The sequence below is a fragment of the Mastigoproctus giganteus genome, chromosome 3, assembly GCF_048544385.1.
Source record: "Mastigoproctus giganteus isolate SK-2022 chromosome 3, ASM4854438v1, whole genome shotgun sequence".
Lineage (NCBI taxonomy): Eukaryota > Metazoa > Arthropoda > Arachnida > Uropygi > Thelyphonidae > Mastigoproctus > Mastigoproctus giganteus.
In genome coordinates, this window is record NC_143577.1 from 169,038,316 (window position 1) to 169,060,720 (window position 22,405).

General features: G+C 38.1%; 1 protein-coding gene across 1 annotated transcript in view; it reads left to right on the top strand.

Annotated features, from left to right (window-relative positions):
* The window catches only part of LOC150088402 (protein phosphatase 1 regulatory subunit 36-like), a 189,208-nt gene that overhangs the window by 68,094 nt on the left and 98,709 nt on the right, over positions 1-22,405 (top strand). The window contains exon 5 of the mRNA XM_090370147.1: positions 20,428-20,568. Within this exon, the coding sequence (XP_090226273.1) occupies positions 20,428-20,568 (141 nt within the window). The remainder of the gene's footprint in view (positions 1-20,427; positions 20,569-22,405) is intronic.

Sequence of the window (22,405 nt, forward strand, 5' to 3'; positions counted from 1 at the left end):
AGTTCAGGTAGCAAGGTACATTTTATCAAACAAAATGAATTGAATGGTTTGGTTTGGTTCCAGACTTAAATTTGCCAAAAGAACAAGCTGAACTGTTGGTTTCTAGGTTGCAGCAGTGGAATATACTCACAGCAAGAACAAAGATTTCAGTGTTTAAAAAAAGACATGAAAGGTTTTCAAAATATTTTGCTATTGAGGACAGTATGTGTTGTTGCAAAGACATTATTGGACTTCTGAAAGAACTAGGTGTTGTGCATAAGTCAGATGAATGGCATTTATTCACAGATGCCTCAAAATTAAGTTTAAAAGCAGTTTTGCTTTATAATGGCAATGAATTTCTATCAGTTTCTGTGTTTCATTCAGTTGGACTTAAAGTCATGAAAGCATGTCTATGGTTCTACATGCTATAAATTACCAGGATTATGGTTGGAACATATGCAGTGATCATAAGGTTTGCAGGGGGTTTTTACAAAATATTGTTGTTTTTTGTGTTTGTGGGACAGCCGTGTGAGAAGAGCATTATGCTGTGCAACGGCATTGGGACAAGTACATACCAGGAAAATGTAGTGTTAAATATATTCCTTGTGCCATCAAACAAGGTTCTTCTTCCACTCCTGCATATCAAACGTGGATTGATGAAAAATTTCGTGAAGGGACTAGATAAAGAAGGTAACGGATTTGCATACTTAAGAAGTGGTTCCTGATTTAACATATATAGTATGAACCAGAGCTGTAATACTCAAGTCGTTCTGTGTTGATATCAATATTTGTAAAATAATAAGAGAAGTTTACCTCAATATAATACGTATGGAAGTGTTCTATGTACTACTATATTGAGGTAAACTTCTCTTATTATTATCTTAAACTGTCATAGGACCCCAAATTAAGAAACTCCTGAAAGACAATGTGTTTGAAACCCAGTTAAAGGAGGTTGAATTGGCAGCTTGGCAATCATTTAAGGCAGTAATATGTGATTTTTTGGGTGATAAAAAAAAAAAAAAAAAAAACTGTGAAATGTTGGTGTCTAATTTACTGATTCATTTTCATTCTAAAAATTCATTTTCTTCATTCTCATCTTGAATTTTTCCCCGAAAATCTGGGAGATGTGAGTGATGAATAAGGGGAGTGGTTTGTTCAAGATATTTCCATGATGGGGAAGCGGTACCAAGGTTGCTGCGATCCTGTAATGATGTGGGGGGGGGGGATTACTGCTGGTTCCTTGTGAGAGAGAGTAAGCAGGAATACAAGATAAGATCCCTTAGTAGCAAAAGTTTTTAAGGTCAATTACAGGTATGCTGATTATATATTATTGAAATATAACTATTTTGCAATGTTTTATATTTTTTTCAAAGTTAAATGAGTTATAGGGAACGTATAATTTTTTTTTACACTTTTATTACAAACTTGAATTATCATATATATCCCATCATTTTAACATTAAATGTTGGTTCGTATTTTGATGTAGACATGATAGAGACTTTTTATGATGATTTTTGGAATCAGCGCATTTATTTCCTCCAGAATCACATATTTTCATTTCATTACACTAGCCAACAAAATATTTTTTGTTGGCTAGTGTAATCTGCAGATGAAAGAACCGCTAGGCTGCTGTGATCAAAGCATATTGATGTAGGATTTACTTAAAGATGTAACTATTGTCAAGGGCAAAGAGAAGGAATTTTGTAAAGGTGACTACAATAGCCTTAGAAGTTTTTAAATTTTATTCAGCTGATAATGTTCCAACTGCAAATTCAAAATGAGAAGCATTCAGATAACTAATTTTAGAAGCCACTAGGCTTTTTATATCAAAGAAAAGAATAGTACTAAGAGATACTGTTCAAGACTTAGACTTAATTGGATAATAGATGTACCAATGGGATTAGTGGCAGAGAATAAAAATTCATGGGGATGATTATAAATTAGCAGTTAACACAGAAACCTCTGGTAAGTACAAACCAGTGTTCAGTCAAGTCCAGCTAAGACAAATTACGTGAAGTCTCTTGTGGAGAATGGAAAGAAAAGTAACAGAGTTATTAGGTATGTCAAATTCCAGAAGGAAAGAGATTAATCACATTGGTCCACTAGATATTATGAATAACAAAATTATTGATGATCCTGTTAAGGTTGCTGACAAACTGAATAAATCTAAATTCACATCGGAAGAAGTTTTTTTTTTTTTTTTTTTGGATGGGAATACCAGAAGAACGTTGAGTTATAATTGGGAGCAGCTAAGTGATTTTATGATAACTGAGAAGAAGGTGGAAGAGAAATTATTAAAGCAAAAAAGTAAATAAATTTGGGGCTGATGGGATCTATGTAGTTGTATTTAAAAGAAGCAATTATACTGCAGTTGCAGCATGGATTTGTTATGGGGCATTTTTGACTGACCAATCTGGTCAGATACTGTGATGCAGTAACAAAGTAACTGAATGCAAAAAATTATTTTGATATCATATACTTGGATTTCAAGGAAGCTTTTTATACTGTTGCACAAAAAAGACTGTGTGTATAAACTGGAGCAGTGTGACATTAAGGGTAATTATTTTACTGCTATAGGTAAAGGGATGGTTGAGTGGAAGACTGAGAGTGGTTATTAATAGACACTACTCTTCATGGGCTAGTGTTATTAGTGGAGTCCCCCAGGGTTCAGTACTGGGCCCAGTGTTGTTTCCTGTATTTATTAATGATATTGATGAAGATATCATTAATAAAGCAGCCTGGTCATACCCAGAGATTCTTAGCACCCTCTGCTTCCACTCTGATCCTCTCTCTCTGCTGTAAGAGGGGAAATGAAAGCCGCTGGGGACTGAGGGCCATTTGTTTCGCCGTGCTGTCATGTGCTTTGGTCTTTTCCTCTTCACGCTGACCAGGCATCTTGAAGAGAACCACTCTACATGTTCGTTCACCTAAGTGACGTAACAGGGCTTACCATCGAGAAGGCGTGCATGAGTGGATTTTAGGGAGGCAGGCCAACCGGACTTCTCCTAAATCTTCTGAAATAGAAAGATATTGGATCCATCAGTGTTTTAGACTGTCTGATAACACACAGAATGCCTGTTCTGTGTGTTATCAGAGTGTGTCCTCTATTCTGTGTGTCCTCTAAGCCCCATTTTGGATAGTGGGGCTTAAATACGTTACTGAACCAGATGGATTATTAATAATTTGTTTCATTATGTCATCATAGTAGGAAAGTAAACAGACTTGCGATAAATTGCCATTGTAATCTTCGAAAATCCTTCCCGATGACTGCGAAATGCTAAACAATTTTTAGCCAACATAAGCGTTATCCGAAATAACTGTTTTAGTACCATTTTCCAAAATGAGGATCTGTATCTTACTTGTTCCTCAAGATCTTTATCAATTGTTGTGTTCTTTGCCACATTTCATGTATAACAACTTGCCTCAATAGCATTCTAGATGTTGAGAAACACTGAGTTTTTATCTGAAAAGATAGATTTTTCCAATCTCGTAGTCCGGAGTAGCACAGCCACAAACGAGGAACTGGACCATACGTTGAAGTATAATAGTAGTACGTGTCACTAAAACTTCTATTTTGTTGTTCAGGATCCCTTGGAAATGGTCCTTTAGGTCTCTGAGGTGACAAACTCATAATGTTCCTTTTTGTTTCATCAGAAATGTTGATGTCCATGTATTCTCCAAGATCACTTGAAGGAATAAACGGTGCAGTGTGTTCAACACTAATTTCCAACGAAGGCATATCTATTATTGTAGATATAACATTTCTTTTTTCAATGATCTGTAGATATATTTACACCAGCAGCAGTCTTTTCCACATTTTCCGATTCAATACTGGTCTTTTCTATACCTTCTTCTGGACATAATTCATTACTGTGCTTTGTAAAGATATTATCTAATTTAGGTAATTCATTGATTGCTTGTTCTTTTTTGGGCTGCAAACATTCCCTTTTTCTTTTCATCCATTTTTAACTAAAATTTTTATTAATTTAATTTTAAACTTTATATTTTAAATACAAAAAGTAGTGTATCACTTGAAATCTTCAATCATATAAAAAACAAATTTTCAGAAACTTCACTTCATTCCTATTTACGTATTACAATGATGAAGGGAAAGCGACCAACGAAAACTGCAAGTGGTGGTAGTGCCATCCCGTAAGAATAATTCCCCCCTATCAAGTTGGGAAATCTGAACACCATATGATATGACACATACACTAACTGAATGGGTGTCTGATCACTATACAAAGTTGAATTTGTAAAAGAAAAATAAAGACTGCCTCCGCCTGGATTTGTTGTTTTGGTGATAAGATATAAGAAGAATTCCTTCCTTATTCTAGATGTATAACATTGTTGAGGAGCTCATTGAGAAAAATATTTTCATTACATGTTGCATCTGTCTATAGGCTCTAGCGTAGCAGGGGCTGCCCCTACTTGCATCTGTTTATGGGCCCTGGTGAAGTAGTGCCCCTAGGCTTTACCTACTTTTGCTATATGGTAGCTATTCCCCTACTTGCAGGAATTTAGTTGCAAGGTTTTTAGTAAATGAAAGCATCATTTACAGGAACTCCCTGACTTACGGAGATTCGACTTTACGTAAGTTTTTTCCGGCTGGTGCAAACTTAAACAATTTGTGGAAACAACTCCAGGAGCTCACATCTAGTGAGTATGGGCTTGGTACACCCAGGGTCCTAAGCTGGATATCATCATTCTTTTCTTTCTTGGTGATTCTACTTCTACTTCTCTTCTACTTCTCTCTCTCTCTCTCTCTCTCTCTGGGTAAATTGGGTTTTTTTTTTTTTTTTTTCTTTGCTTGTGCAGCAAAAGCTTCAGCTTCCTTCCACCATATAGCTAATAATAATAATAATAAAACATATTCTGCATCCCGTAAGAATAAATGGAGGTATTGTGAAAATATTGTAATGTGAACCCAATAACATATTGTTTTTTTATTTTTTTTTATTTGGAATTTATTCAAAGTCCTTGGAAGTTTAAAATTTCGCTATATTACTAAGCTATTTATCTCGTTGAAAGGTCATATTTCTAATGGAAATTACTATCCTTTCATCATTACCATATGTTCTCATTATAAGAATCAATTTTAAATGCCTTTGTGATATTTTTCTAAAGCATGTTTCTGGAGGTCACGACCAAAAACAAAAACAATTTGCAATTTCTGATTTACTGGGTTTTTTTGTTAGTGCATCTAGTACCGATACCTGCAATTGCGTGGGTTTTTACGCTGTTATGGTGAAATGTGTTCCCCTTCACTGAAATCTTCAATCATATAAAAAACAAATTTTCAGAAACTTCACTTCATTCCTATTTACGTATTACAATGATGAAGAGAAAGCGACCAACGAAAACTGCAAGTGGTGGTAGTGCCAGAAAATGATACAAAATTCATTTAGAAATGAAGATGAAAATGATTAAGTACGAAGTTTGTCATCTATTACAAGGGAATTAGATCTCGCTGCTTCAACAGTGAATACTGTTTTAAGGGACAGTGCGTATCTAAAAGAACATGCCAAAGGATCAACACACTTAAAATATAGTGATCACAAAACAGCGTTCAGGTGCTATATTGAAGATGGAATAGCTGTTAATAATATGGGTGGAAAATCAGATTCAGAAGCGAGTGCCCCTGAGTTTAATGACCATTCAAGCAAAAGCAACAAGTATTTATAAAGATATTAAGGATAAGTATGGTGAACTCCAACCCAAGTTCGTGGCAAACAACCGGTGGTTTAAATAGGTTCAATCATCACGCTGGTTTCCACAATGTAAAAGTATGCAGTGAAGTCACCAGTGCCGATTCTCCAGCTGCAGGGAAATTTTGTGATGTGTTGGAAAAAATTATTGATGAAGGCAGCTATTCAGTGCAGCAAATTTTTAACGTTGACGAGACTGCTCTGTATTGGAAAAAAATGCTGGATCGATCGAACATACATTGCCAAAGAGGAAAATACAATGCCAGGTTTCAAGGGGTCAAAAGATAGAGCCACGCTCTTGCTTGGGGCTAATGCAGCTGGAGATTACAGATTAATGCAACTGCTTGTGTACCATTCTGGAAATCCTCGTGCATTTAAGAGCATCAATAAAGACACTCTACCCATGCATTTCCGATCGAACTAGAGAGCATGGATAACAATATCTCTCTTTGATGATTGATTTAAATGCTGCTTCATTCCCGAGGTTGAAAAATATTGTAAAGACAATGACGTTCTTTTCACGATTTTGCTTCTATTAGGTAATGTTCCTGGACATCCTACACATCTAGATTTCAATTCGAACTTGAGTCATATTTCTACCACCAAACATGACTTCACTCATCCAACTTATGGATCAGGGTGTTATTTCAAATTTAAAAGCATACTATTTATGGACAACATTTGCTCAGGCATTGTCTGCAGTAGACGATGAGAAAAATTTTACGTTCAGAGACTTTTGGAAATCTTACAATATTTGCCACACCATCTTAAACATTAATAAGGCCTGTGCGGAAATTACTAAAAGTTGTTTAAATGATGCATGGAAGAAAATATGCCTATGGCACGTAAAAGGCTACAAATCATATGAAGAGGTTACAGATAAGATTGTAAAGGTTGCAGAGCTACTTCAGTTGGAGGTTGATGCCAAAGACGTGGAGGAGTTAATAGAGGAAGAAGAGAAGGAATTATCTAACAAATAACATATTGGCTTGCAGGCAGCAATAGTGAAAGAAGAAAATGCTGACGAGGCTCAAGATGAAGCAAATGAGCAGCTGAGACACTTCATCGCCAGAGAGAGATTGCAATGGCATTTCGTGAAATTGCATCGGCAATGGTGAGGTGTGAGAAGATGGATCCTGACAGCAAACAATTCTGAAAAGTTAACAGAGGGGTGAATGATATACTTGCTTGCTACCAAGAAATCTATGATGAAAATAAAAAAGGCACTGTCCAGTCATCCATTAATATGTTCTTTCGTAAGGCTGAGCGGCCGAACCCTTCTAAATCTCCACAGCACTCAACCTCCGCAGCGGCTTACTTATCAGCTGAAGACGTCGATTCTGGCAACGATGCTCAAGAGGTAAAACTTACTGATGTTATGCCTGTCCCTCTCTTTTTTTTTGTAATTTTATAATTTTGAATTTTTTTTTAAATTGCATGCTTTTGTAATTTTTCTGCGCATGAGATAAAAAATTGAATAAATACAATTCAGTCTTGTGGGTGCATGAGATAAAGGCCCCGGGTGCCAAGCGTTTCCGTGGCCAAGCGATTCTTGTGCGATTAAAGAGCGTTTTTTGGTAAGCGACTAGGTTCTCTTTTGTTTTCTCCCTTACTTATTAAACCTTTTTGTTAAGTAGCTTCATTTTCTTAAAAACACTTAAGAAGTGAGCCCAGAAGAAGGAAAGTACCTTTTTCTTTAATTTAGTACTTATACTAACTAAACTAACCTCTACGCTTGGCCACAAGCGGCACTGCTCCTGCCTCCCCGTGGCGGGGCCGGTAACCTGGGTGGTAATAGTTATCCACCTTTAGAGCCATTGAGCTCAAGACAAGAAACTTCTGAAATTGACCGTGACTGTGTTCACCCAAAAAGGCTTCGAAGGGAAGCAAAATGTCAAAATGATATCCCGAACTTCTTGGTGGTACATTCGTTATCTGCCCAACCTGTAGGCAAGTTATCACCATTCTTGATACAAAAGTGTCTAGAGTCTATTGCAGGGTCACCAAAAATGGTGAAGCGACTCCAATCCGGAGACCTCCTGATCGAAACAGCCACCTCGAAACATTCTGAGCGGCTGTTAAATACAACATCTTTTGGGGGGCTAACAGTATCAGTTACTCCCCACAGAACCTTAAATTCATCAAGAGGTGTGATCAGTGAGTGGGACCTAATTTCAGTCTCCGAAGAAGAACTACTCCAAGAACTTAGTAGTCAAAAAGTAACAAATGTAAAAAGAATTATGAGTAAAAAAGATGGGAATCTAACTCCAACTAGAACCATCATATTAACATTCAATACTCCAGACTTACCATCCTCAATCAAAGCTGGCTATTTGAATTGCCGTATTAGACCATATATTCCGAATCCCGTTCGTTGCTTCAAATGCCAGAAATATGGTCATTCACAGCAGGCATGTAGAGGTGACTCCATCTGTCCCATATGTGGATCTAAAGACCATACTCAAGCTGATTGCTCAGCGGCAACCCCTGCGTGTTCAAACTGCAAGGGAAATCACCCTGCCTTTTCCAAATCTTGCGAGTTATGGATTACAGGGAAAAAAATTCAAAAATATAAAGTAGAAAATAAAGTTACGTTTCCTGAGGCACGTAGGCAAGTTATGTTGAGCATGCCTAGCAGTCGATCCTACGCTGTTCGCACTAGAAACTATGTATCTACTGGAGCACAAACAGATGTATCAATTCCGCCTAATACGTCAATGGCTAACTGGCTTAAATCTACTCTTTCAAATTCAAAAAAAGAAAATCCTCAAAATAAAACTAGCAAAGCTACAAATACCCCAGTCAGTATCCCTAGTGATACTCCATCGGTCCCATATGACACAGAGCAAACGAAATCTGACACAGGTTCAAAACAAATGGAAACTCCTACCAACAGTATGGAAGTAGATGAGCGTTTAGATAATGGGGAAACCATTTTGGAACTCCATGCAAATGACACCATGGATTCCGTACGCCCCTATTTTCCAAAAAAAGATAAAATAAAACAAGACAGACCGAAATGCTCCACTTCTAAAAAACAGTCAGACCAATCGAGCACAACTAAACTCAAATAATGTCTAATATTATACAGTGGAATTGTAGAGGACTAAGAAGCAATTCTGATGACATAAAAGATTTACTGATTAAATATAATCCGATAGGAGTATGTCTACAAGAAACTTTCTTATCATCTCAAGCTTCACCAAAATTTACAAACTATACAATATATAGAAAAGACAGGATTTCGGAGTCTCCTGCTCGTGGAGGAGTAGCTGTGCTTATAAAATCAAACATACCGTCCAGGCAAATTCAATTACAAACTAGTCTAGAAGCTGTGGCAGCACGTATTTCAATCGGTATATCAATCACCCTAACTTCTATATATATATCCCCTTCTCAACCATTATCAAATACAGAACTTGATAATTTGGTTATGCAACTACCATCTCCAATCTGCCTTTTTGGCGACTTCAATGGCCACCATCCATTATGGGGGTCGCCTGCGATTGACACAAGAGGCAAATTAATAGAATCATTCATGAATAATAACAACCTAACTATACTAAATTCTGGATCTCCCACTTATATTCACCTATCTACAGGATCTACTTCTGCAATAGACTTGTCAATCTGCTCACCAGCAATTTTCCCAAGTATGACATGGTCAGTGCTAAACTATCCTCTAAACAGTGATCACTTCCCAATCCTTTGCTCATTACAAACAAGGGTAACTGCAAATCTCGAGCACCGATTCACCTGGAAGTTCAAGAAGGCAAACTGGGAGAGCTACTGTACCCAGGTCCAGTTAGACAGGAGTTATGTTCAGCAACATCCAATTGAAGACGTAACTAACTACATTACCAATCAGATATTAAATGCAGCAAAAAATTCAATTCCGAAGTCACGACCTCACAAGTGCTCCCACCATAACAACTGGTGGAACACAGATTGTTCTAATGCCAAGCGTGAGAAAAACCGTGCTTGGAACAAATTCCGTAAGTTTCCTACAACCAGTAATCTAATAGAATACAAAAGACTTAAAGCCAAAGCAAGGCAGATTAGGAGAAAAGCCAAACGTGACTCCTGGATCTCATTTGCCTCAACTATCACCAAAGACACTGACCCACGATTCATTTGGAGAAGAATTAAAGCGCTAAATGGAAAATTCATTCGACCACCCTCTCCAATACTCTGTTGGAATGGAAAAGATCTCTCGGCACCTAAAGAAATCGCGAATGCGCTAGCAGAATCATTTTCTTCAATATCTGCTTCTGCTTCCTACTCCATCTCCTTTCAGCGCATCAAGGCAGATGCAGAACGCCGCAAAATTAACTTTTCCACACGGCTCTCACTTCCATACAATCAACCATTTAATATAACAGAACTCAAAGAATCCTTAAATAAATCTTCAAATAGTGCTGCCGGCCCAGACGACGTACATTACATCATGCTAAAACAATTACTTGAAGAGGACTTACGTACCCTATTGATCTTCTATAATCGAATCTTCTCAGAAAATGATTATCCACTTTCGTGGCGTCATTCTCATATACTTGCCATACCAAAACCAGGCAAAGACCCTTCTTTGGTTAACAATTATAGGCCAATATCTCTCACAAGCTGCATGGGGAAAATTTTTGAAAGAATGATACATACGAGGCTTACCTGGATCTTAGAAGCAGAGAACCTTTTAACAGATCATCAGAGCGGCTTTCGTAAGAACAGATCCACTCTTGATGTACTTATCAAAGCTGAATCGAATATTCGCAACGCCTTTGTCATGAAGCAACATCTAGTCATGGTCAATTTAGATATTGAAAAGGCATTTGATACTACCTGGCGACATGGTATTATTATGGACCTTTATCATCTAGGACTAAGGGGTCATCTCCCTCAGATAATTCAGAATTTCTTGCGCCACCGCTCTTTTCAGGTCCGTTATCAGAACGTACTGTCTACACCCCATATTCAGGAAGAAGGAGTACCGCAGGGATCTATACTCAGCGCAACGTTATTTGCAATTCGAGTCAACAGCATAACTAGAGACATCCCCAAAACTGTGGAGGCATATATGTACGCGGATGACCTCGCCATCTCTTGCCAATCGCAAAACATGAACACCATTGAGCGTCAACTCCAACTTGCCATTAACAGAATTGAATCCTGGATGTCACGCAACGGATATCGTCTAGCTGTACAAAAGTCTACCACCACTCACTTTTGTAAGAAACGTGCTGTCCACCACCATCCTGAATTACGGCTAAACAATTCTCCAATACCTGTAGTAAACAGCATCAGATTTCTCGGTCTGATTTTAGATAGTAAGCTTAACTTCCAAGCACATATCACATATCTACGAACTACTTGTCTAAAACAGTTGAACATGCTTCGATCAGTCTCATCCATGTCGTGGGGAGCTGATCGGTACTCCTTACTTCACCTGTACAAATCTCTGATCCGTTCACGCTTAGATTATGGTTCTCCCGTATATGACTCAGCTAGGAAAAGCACATTAGATCGGCTGAATGTCATCCAGCACAGTGCCCTGAGGACTGCTCTGGGCGCATTCAGGACTTCTCCCATGCAAAGTCTTTATATCGAAGCCCACGAGCCTCCATTACATCTCCGTAGGAAAACATTATTGCTTTTCTATGCTTCGAAGATCCAGAGTCTTCCATCGCACCCCAGTTGGGAGTATCTTTATCACACTCGGTGGGATTCCTTTTATGAGAATAAGCCACATGAAAATCGACCTGCTTCTCTCAGGATCAAAGATCTTATTCTGAGTTGGAACATTGATTTAGCTGATATTTATCAGAACACAACTGCACCCATTCCACCTTGGATGTATGTTTGTGCCTCACATGACGCACATTTTCTCCAGTGGGGGAAGAATGTCATATCTCCCAATAACATGAGACAGTTGCACTCAGCTCATGCTAATCTTAACTCCGATTTCTGTAAAATATATACTGATGGGTCCAAAACTGATAGTATGGTAGGTGCTGCAGCTGTCTTTCCTACATGTACAATTTCAGCCACACTACCTTTATCATGCAGTGTCTTCACTACTGAGCTTTATGCCATCAAGTTAGCACTTAGTAAGATTATTGAACTTTGCATCTCACCCGCAATAATTTACACGGATTCCCTCAGTGCTATCAATGCCATAAGGAAGAATTTCTCCTCTTCTCATCCTACATTGAAAGAAATTCATTCCCAACTATTTTCCTGTAGTATGTCCAATCTGTCAATCTGCTTTTGCTGGATCCCTGGCCATTCTGGCATTCCGGGAAATGAAAGTGCGGACTATGCTGCTAAACATCCTCAACCCACTCTCTCACAACATCCTCAGGTTCCATACACTGATTACAAACCTGTTATTCGTAAAGCATGTTACCACAACTGGTCACAGATATGGAAAAGGAATACTAACAGCAAACTTTACCAAATAAAACAAGAACCAAAGCTGTGGCTCTCTTGCTTCAGACCAAACAGACGTGAGGAAGTGGTGTTGGCAAGGCTAAGAATTGGACATACACATCATACCCATCTCCACTTGCTATTGGGAGAAATCCCACCTCAGTGTTCATCCTGTAACAGTCGGCTCACAGTCCGCCATTTTCTGCTTGATTGTCCCTTGCATTCAACCATCTGGTCAAACACTTTTCAATCAATTTCCAGGCTTAACGTATCACCTGATTTATCTCATATCCTAGGAAACAATGCAAATATTGAAGAACTTTTAATATACCTAAAATGTATTGGCCTATACAACAGTATATAATTTAACAACTATAAAGATAGAGTCATGCAATTAAACGATGAATAGACACAATTTGGCCTCAGATGCCCTTGTGTCTTTAAACCCAATAACAACAACAGCATGAGATAAAAAAAAATTGAATAAATACAATAAATAATTCTATTTACATGTTCATCAAACATTTCTTTTTTGATTCAATCAATTCAGCGAGCACAGTTGCGAGTGCTGCACAAACATGGGTGAAATTCCCCGACTTATGCAGCATTCCATGGAACGTAACCCTTACGTAATTTGGGGAGGTTCTCTATATACCTTGGTGAATTATAAATGAACTACACTCTGTACTTTTTTCTCTCTCCTTGAACTGAACTCACATCAGTGTTTTTTTTGTTTTTTTTTGGCATCAGCAGGTTGCTTGTGCGGGATTTTTCACTCCTGTGGGTTCGATGGATTTTTTTTGTTATATATAAAAATTTTTTATTATTTATTTTTTGTTATTTATTATTTTTTATTTATTTATTATTTTTTTATTTTATTATTTTTTTTATTTTATTATTTATTTATTTATTTTTATTTTATTATTTATTTATTTATTATTTTATTTTATTATTTATTTATTTATTATTTTATTTTATTTTATTTTTTTGCTGGCTTCCAGGCCTGGGCAACCTGGGAGCGAGATTGCTGACATCCTCTGGTCTAGCACTTCTACTAGAAGGTGCGGGATTTTGTGCAGTCAGCACAGTCAAATTAGTAGACCTTCCACGTATACTTGTTTTTTTGTTTTTTTTTTGGCTCATTTTACACAATATGTATTATAAACAACAGTGATGCTAGGTGGATTTGGACAACAGTCTAGGGGCCACCAAAGACAGTCAATCAAACATACATACATACAACCGTAGTCAAACATTAGGTGATTACGGTTAAAAGAATCTGTTAAATTTTCTCATTTACAATTTTGAGATTCACTCAGAAGCAATTTTCTGAGAATCTCACAACAGGTTTGGGAGGCAAGCATTATAATCATTATTAACATTGAGTATTATTTATAACAACAAACATCTTTTCATTATTTATGAATGGCAACACCCCTTGAATCACAAAGAGAATTAAATACACTGAACACAAAGCTTTTGGAAAACTAGGCTGGCTCTCCCCTTTTTCAGCATTAGGCTTTCTCTTCAGCAAACTTCCCTGAAAGCTACGTACTGCAGTGGCATATCCAGGTATCTTCGTAAGGGGAGGGCATGGCGACCAGGCTTTCAAGTTTTTTTTTTTTTTTAGAAAGCCTCCTTCCTTCTTTTTCTTTAATTTCAAATTTTTGGTTGGGCGGCATATGCCCTCTCAGCCCACCCCTGAATACGCCCCTGGTTCGTAGTATCACAATACAGTACTCGACTGATGAAATATCAATCACAATGGTCTTTCCACAGAGTAAATAAGACTATCCCAGGGGCTCAGATCTGGTGAGTATGGGCTTGGCACACCCAAGATGGATATCGTCATTCTTCTCTTTCTTGGTGATTCCCTTCTACTTTTCTCTCTCTCTCTCTCTCAGGTTTACTCAGGAATTTTTTTTTTGGCTGGTGCAGCATAAGCCTCAGGTTTCCTTGCACCATACAGCTAATAATGATAACAATAATAATATTAAGTTTAGTTTAATTTATTAACGATATTGATGAAAATATATCAAGTTTAACATTGATAAATGCAAGGTACATTCGGGTTAGTGGGAAATGAAAAAGACCTGGTGTGATTGTGCAGTCAGATACGAAGTTCTCTGATCAGTGCTCAGGCTGCCAGGATGGCTTGTAGAGTTTTGTCAATGATATACAGAAACTTTCTAACAGGGATAAGGTGATGATTATCCCATTGTACAAGGCAATGGTTAGGCTGCACCTTCAGTACTGTATAGAGATCTGGAATCCTTATTTTAAGAGGGGTGTAGATTTCCTGGAAAGGGTTTAGAGAAGGACAATGAGATTGGTCAAGGAAACAAGACTTTTGTCTTACCACAAAATGCTTCAGTTCTGTCAATTGCAGCCGCTGGACATTAGGTGCCTGCAGGTTGATCTGATTGAGATGTTTAAGGCTTTAAATGGATTGACCAAGGTCAATGTTGATGGTATTCTTCCTGTTGCTCAGACTACCATTATGAGGGGCATAAATTCAAATTGAGAAAGTATGATTGTAGGATAGATGTGGAGAGGTTTGCCTTCAGCCAGTAGGTGTTTGATTGTTGGAACAAACTTCCATCTGTTGTTGTGGAAGTTAGTAGTTTGAATAAATTCAAAGGATATTAGACAAATTATTGAAGGGGATGGGCAGGTTATGTGAGAAGAATTTTTTTTTGATAGATGCTTTATAAGGTTGCATTCTTGTATCATATACCACTACTAATTAGCATTAGTAGAGGCATACGATGCAAGAAAGCAAGCTTATGCAGCATCAGCCAAAAAAAACCCCTCTCATTTCACTCCTCCATTCATTCCAAATGCCTGTCCATCTCAGCCTTAAATCTATTTAGGCTATCAACCTCCACAACAAAAGATGGAAGTCTGTTCCACCAATCAACTACCCGCTGGCTAAAGGCAAATTTCTGCACATCTATTCTACAACTGTCTTTCCTCAATTTGAATCTTTGCACCCTCAGGTTCTTAATCTGAGCAAGAGGAAGAATCCCATCGGCATTCAGCTTGCTCAACCCAAGGCCTTATACACATCAATCAAGATCACCCCGCAGGTGTTGACTCTCCAGGTGCTGCAATTTGCAGAACTTAAGCCTTTCTTGGTAAGAGCGCCCCTTTGTTCCCCTCACCAATCTTGTTGCCCTGCCTTTTTTATGTTTAACTTCAACAATTTCTCCTCCACTTTGCTCTCAGTTATTACAAAATCACTTAGCTCCCTATTAGAGTTTGATAAACTTCTGGCACTCCCCTCATTGAATAACTCCTCATGTGTGAATGTAGATGCAAAATACTCATTTAGTTTATCAGCTACTTGAGCAGGATCATCAATAGTCAAACCATCTATGTTAAGTGGACCAACCTAATATGTGTTTCTTAACTAACAGCATAACCCCTCCTCCCTTCCTGTTCTGTCTATCCCTTCTGTACACATTGTACTCCCCAAATTACAATTCTGCTCTGCTTATGTCCGTGTGACAACCCGTCTCTGATATCCCAACAATATCTGCCTTATGTTTTGACTAGCACTTCAAGCTCATCAAATTTATTAACTATACTCCTAGCATTGGTGTACATGCAAGTATACATGTGCTGTTTCTACTCTTAGTTACCCTAACATAGCCCATGTATTTATTTGTTCCACTTTGACTCCCAGTAGTGCTGGAAATCACCAAATCACCATTTCCTTGCTTTCCAGGCTGCTGCTCATTCTAATAGAAGCAGTGCAAGAATCAGTTTTGCCTCCTCTGCCTGTGGCCACTGTTAACCTTTTAGTCTGTGTATATCCCCCCAAGCTAAAAGTTTACCAACCCACCTAACACTGCCTCGATATCATCAACACGGGGTCCTTGAGGTTGTCACAGACATTCTCTCAGATATGCCAGACAAGCTGTTCTTGCTACCTGGGAGTCTAAAACGCTGATGGAACTGATATTCGGGTGACACTCAAGTCTAAGTGGACTCAATTTTGGCGAAGTCCGGATGGTCTATGACAGCCAAATCCTCTGCTTGCACCTTCACGATGGTGGGACTGTTAGTAATCCTGGGTATAACCTTCATGCACAAGTACATGGTGGGTGACCACCCAGGTGTGAACCAACGTAAGCAGGGGTCGAGGTGTGGCGCCCACACCACATGGAGGAATGCCGCCCCTCTATGTTACCAGGCAGTACTAGGTGGTAGATGACTCTCATCAACCGGTGAAATACCACCACTTTGCTTATTGAAGGCTTGAAGTGGTGGAACCCATGCTTAGTCTCTAGAGCTAAGTTCCGGCCAACCCTTCCCTATCTCTTCCATCATGCAGTATGATTGATTATTTTTGAGGTTATGATGAATGTCGTGGCGAGATCCAATATTCCTTACATTTCGAGGGTACAGCTCTAAAACGGTGTTCGCAGGCCGGCCGCTAGTTAGTACACCACACTGAACCTATTGGTAACTCTCTAGGAAGCTTCCGGATCAGCTAGTGTATAATCTTGCTACCTCTACTCTGCCAGATAGTGACTGGAGGGAGTCCGAGTAGTGTGTATGCGGGGAGCATTGTCGAGGCCACGTTATGTCAAGGATCTGGGTATATTCTTACCACATGTACGCCATATCCAAAAAATTTCATTACTTCATACAGCATGTCCCACCCACTTTTTCTTACTATTGAATACACCATGAATTGTCAAAATAATAGAGCAAGCTTATCTGCGAAAAGATCTAAACCTCCCAAGGACTTCCTAATTCATTTCACAAATATACGTGGTCTCAATTCTAATCTCAACGATGTCCATTTCCACTTTCAGTCTTCCAAACCCCATGTACTTTTTCTGACTGAATCTCAGTTATCAGTTGATTCAACTACTGCTCATCTCAGATGTCCAAATTATTTGCTGTATGATTCCTTTCGCCTCAAAGGTGGTACTTGTGCATATGTCCGTTCTGATATTCCCTGTCAGAGACTTGGCAATTTGGAATCTCCTCTCTTTGATATTCTCTGGCTTAAAATCTCTCTACCTCATTGTGTAAAATTCATCTGTTGTCTCTACCGTTCTCCCAACTCCACTAATCACTTGGAGCTCTTTGACTTCCTCTATTTGCAACTTGACTTTCTCTAGTCCAACTTTCCTAACAGTGAGATAATTTTCCTTGGTGATTTTAACGTTCACAACTCCAGCTGGCTTCCGTTTTCTAGTCACACCAACCCAGCAGGTCGAGATGCTGAGGCTTTTGCAATTACTAATGACCTAGCACTGATTGTTCATTTACCTACAAGAATACCGGACAATCCTAATCATACAGCCAATACGCTTGATCTTTTTCTCACAAACAACCCTTCTAAGTACAAGGTTGAAGTGAGAGGTCCTTTAGGCACTTCAGATCACAACTTGGTGATTGTCTGTTCTCCAATGGAACCTTTATCTCATGGCTATTCCCAACCTCGTATTGTTTGGCATTACAAGAATGCAAAATGGGATGACCTGCGTGACTTCTTTTCTTCTTTTCCTTGGACTGATTACTGTTTCAAAACTTCTGATGTCAACGTTTGCTCAGATCGTGTCAGTGAAATTATTCTTGCAGGAATGGAATCCTTTATCCCACACTCCACTTTAAAATCTCGTCCTTTATCTAAACCTTGGTTTTCCAATAAATGTGCTAAGGCTGTCCAAGAGAAGAACGTTGCATATCGTAATTGGCTTATTTCTAATTCTTCAGTTTCATTTTCTGCCTACACCAAAGCTCGCAACAATTGTAAAGCAGTTATTAATCAGTCCAAACTAGAGTTTGAACAGGCTAAGAGTAGAAAACTTGCTTCTTGCCCTAATGGTAGCCGAGCATTCTGGTCTCTTGCCAAAGCTATTGGCCGCAACTTTTGCCCATCTCTGCTCCCACCTCTGTCCAAACCAGATGGTTCTGTTGTCACTTCAGCCAAGGATAAAGCTGACCTGCTAGCATCCCATTTTTCTTCGAGCTCATGTATTAATGATCTTGGTAAAACACCTCCCACCATTCCTAACACGCTCCATTCAATGCCTCCTGTGGTCTTCCGTCAAAAGGATATCAGAAGGATTTTGATGAATCTCGATGCTAAGAAAGCTCCAGGTCCTGATGGTATTTCTCCACTTGTTCTGAAAACCTGTGCTCCTGAACTTACTCCTATTCTTTGCTGCCTTTTTTCACTTTCTTATTCCAAAGGTGTTTTTCCTTCTCCTTGGAAATTTGCTCATATCCAGCCAGTTCCTAAACAGGGTGACAAATCCCTCCCATCCAATTATCGTCCCATTGCAATTACTTCTACTCTTTCTAAAGTAATGGAGAAATCAATTAACCGCCAACTCTTAAACTACCTAGAAACCTTCCGTCTGATCAACGATCACCAGTATGGATTCCATCAGTGTCGATCCACTGGTGATATTCTGGCTTATGTTACCCATTTATGGACTAATTCAATGGAAAGGTTTGGTGAAACACAAGTAGTTGCTCTTGACATCTCAAAGGCTTTTGATCGTGTTTGGCATAAAGGTCTTCTAAACAAGCTTCCATCTTATGGTTTGCCAACTGTTTTTAGTAATTGGTTATCCAGTTTTCTCTCTGATCGCTCACTGAGGGTGATGGTAGATGGCTCTCTGTCTTCTAACTTCTCCACTAATGCCGGTGTCCCCCAAGGTTCAGTTCTTTCCCCCCACTCTTTTCCTCTTGTATATCAATGACCTTCTCCCATTGACTGGAAATCCTATCCATAGTTTTGCCGATGATAGCACATTGCATTCAACTTTCCATTTTGAGAAACCTTGTCCAGCTCAATCAGCTTCAAGTTCTCGAAAATCTGCTGCCAATTCCTTAAATGCCGATCTTCAGGTAATTCTCCAGTGGGGCAAAGACAACTTAGTTGATTTCAACCCTTCTAAAACTCAATCTTGTCTTATATCTCGCAAAAAGGATTCTTCTGCTCCTATGCTTATCTTTAGTGACACTCTGATTTCTAGGCAAAATGATATATCTCTTTTGGGGATTACCCTGACTTCTAATCTCTCTTGGCACAAGCACATTACTAATATTGCTTCCTCTGCATCTAAAAAACTTGGTTTTCTCTTTCGCTCTCGGCGTTACTTTTCTCCCAAACAGCTGCTCACTCTGTATAAATCGCAAATCCGCCCTGCCATGGAATATTGTTCCCACATCTGGGGTGGTGCCCCCAAAACCTCTCTCAGGCTTCTTGATTCCATTCAGAAGAGGGCAGTTAGGTTAATTAATGATTCATCTCTAACAGAGTCTCTCCACTCGCTTTCTCATAGACGCACTGTTTCTGCTGCATGCCTCTTCTACAGATACTTCCATGGGCACTGTTCTTCTGAATTGGCTTCTATAATTCCTGCTCTCTCTTTCAAAACAGTCCGAACACGTGCTGCCACTAGCCAACATCCATTTACTGTCCAACCTCAAACCCACAGAACCAACTTTTCATCTTCCTCATTTATTCATTCAACTGCCGTTTTCTGGAACAACCTTCCTTCATACGTATTTCCTGAAAATTACAATCTACAGAAGTTCAAGTCCAATGTCAACAAATATCTCCTTTCGTCTTCTTAACCTCAAACCCAAGCACGGTACTAAGTACTATAGGTTCTAATACCTCTCGTGTTTGGGGTTCACATAAAAAAAAAAAAAAAAAAAACAAATATTCTTGCACCCTTTCTATTTAAGTGTACCCCATCCCTGTAGAAGCAGTCTCTCCTGTCAACAAGCACAGACCAGGCTAAAAAAAAATTCTACCCCTTGAGCCTTGCACAATCTCTCCAGGGCTGAATTGATCAACAAGGCTCTCATCATATACTCCCTCCTATCGTTTCTTGGCAGAATTGCAGACACTTTCACATTCAACCCTAACTCGCGACTTTTTTTCAACATTTTTCATGACTTTTTACAAGCATAATACCAATTATGCTTGTACTGTATTTATTATTGCTTATACCATATGGAAGATATATAGTATATCTTCCATATCCCAATTTGCATGTTTTTGGTGCTGAAAAACTCAGAATAATTCATGAGAAGAGAGTCTACTCTGTCCTGAGCTTTAGATATCTCTGCTATTCTCTCTTGCATATATAATCAGTCCCTTGATGTAATAAAATTAACCAGATAAAAGTACACTAGTTTTCATCCCAAAGCTCACATTAACACTGTTCTTTAGCATGAATTTCTTATGAAAACTTAACAATCTTTTACTTTAGAAATAGTTAATTTATAATTTAAATTTAATATCCAGATTTTTATTGCATTGATTAACATATAGTACTTCAGTTTCCTCTGAGGAATATACATTGGCAGAATTGCAGAAGTGCTTAGCAGTTAGTCAGCAGATGGCAGGAGAACAGTATTGCAAATTACTTCTTGGTGTTCATTGTTCCAGGTTTCATCACTTAAAATGTGGGAAGTAAGTGGAGTTATGAAATATTTAAGGTTGTTTGTAATATTGTTATAAATGGAAGGCAAAATTAACTTAATATTTGGCCTCTTTGAAAATTAGCTAAATTTAAAATTTGGGCATTAATTTTCTCTTTTCATGTATGATGTGGAATACAAAATTCAGACTTGTAAATATAAAACCTTAGAAAATGCTGTTATCATATTCTTTTAAGTATTACATTCACAATGAATAAAAGTAATCATTATTATCATTGGCAAATTTATATTTCAGAGAAAAAATATATATATTTCATATAAATTTTTTTTTGGTGATTCTACTGCACTGTTTAGTATATTTCAAAGAAATTCTTGATGATTAGTCAGTAACAATAAATTTTAAATTCAACAGGATAGTTTACACCTCCTGCAACATTCACAAACTATTGATGAATAAGCTTAGGTTACACTTCCTGGTGCAGTAGATCAAAACTGCAAACTTGGGGGAAGGGGAATGCAAACTACTAGATTAACAATAACTGCAGGCAGAGGAGAAAGTGATTCTTGCACCACTTCTGATGGAATGAGCAGCAACCTGGAAAGCAGAGTGTTGGGGATTTCAAGAACTGTTGAGAGTCATCGTGGAACAAGTAAATATATGGGCTGTGTTCAAGTAACTAAGAGTATGAGTAGATGGTGCATGTATACTTGCATGTACATCAGTGCTAGGAGTAGGGTTGCCAGACGCCCTTTATTTCAGAGGACAATCTTTTATTTTAGTCAAACTGTCGTCATTTATTGAAACAAGAAAGGACGGATTTGTCTTTTATTTTCGTTTTTCGATGCGTGTGCCTCGTAATGCCAGTGGAAGATTTCCGCACAGGTATACACTTCGGATCCCACATGTGCAGGATCCCCCAAACCAACAAAAAATTACGATTTCATTTCATAGTTTTAGCTCAAAGCTTTAACAGGAGATATGTTAAAAACCTCCTCAAATGCAAAATCCACCACTGAGAAATGAATAATAAAGAGATAATCTTAACCTATTCTATCATATATGTAGTTTCACGAACATCATGCACTTAACTTCATACTTCTCGATGAAATTATATTTTTTTGACAAAGCATAAAAACTTGCACATGTGTGGCCATGATCTAATTTTCATGAAAATCTTGCAACTGGTAGATAATTAATAAAATCATAGTTATTGGAAAAATCACTTTTTATAATATGGAATTCAATGGCTTTGTTTAAACTGTTTTTCCTATAACTTTACAAAGAAACATTTATCTATTTCATTTATACGGTTATAGGTACCTACATATTTCATATTATTAGGCTTGACGTAGCCAAGGAGCGAGAGTGAATAACACACATTCCTTGAGTGGACCGGGGTTCGAGCCCGTGACTAATAAATACGATAAATATTTGTATTGACGATTTATTGTAAACTCTACTGACTTGGTTGTTGTGCTGGAGTATAAACAGAAAATTATTATTATTTATTTATATACAAACATATTTTATTTTTTAACCATCAAAAATGGAATTTCTCCCAAAAAAGAAGAGGAGGCTTTGTTTTTATAACAAAAACTGGGAGCAAGCATACGAATGGCAAGCTTCAACAAATGATCCTCATGAGGTGAAATGTCTCCTATGCAGAAATGTATTTAAAGTTGGTTATATGGGCACTTAGCAGTTACTCAGCATAAAGACTCCGGAGCAATATGGCCTTAGTTGCTAATGCTCCTAAAAACCAAATAACAACAACAACAACAGCAGCATAAAGACTCACAAGCTCAAAAATCAGCAAATTCTTCAAATCTTCTTGATAGGTTTCTTGTGAAAAAGATTACGAAAGAAG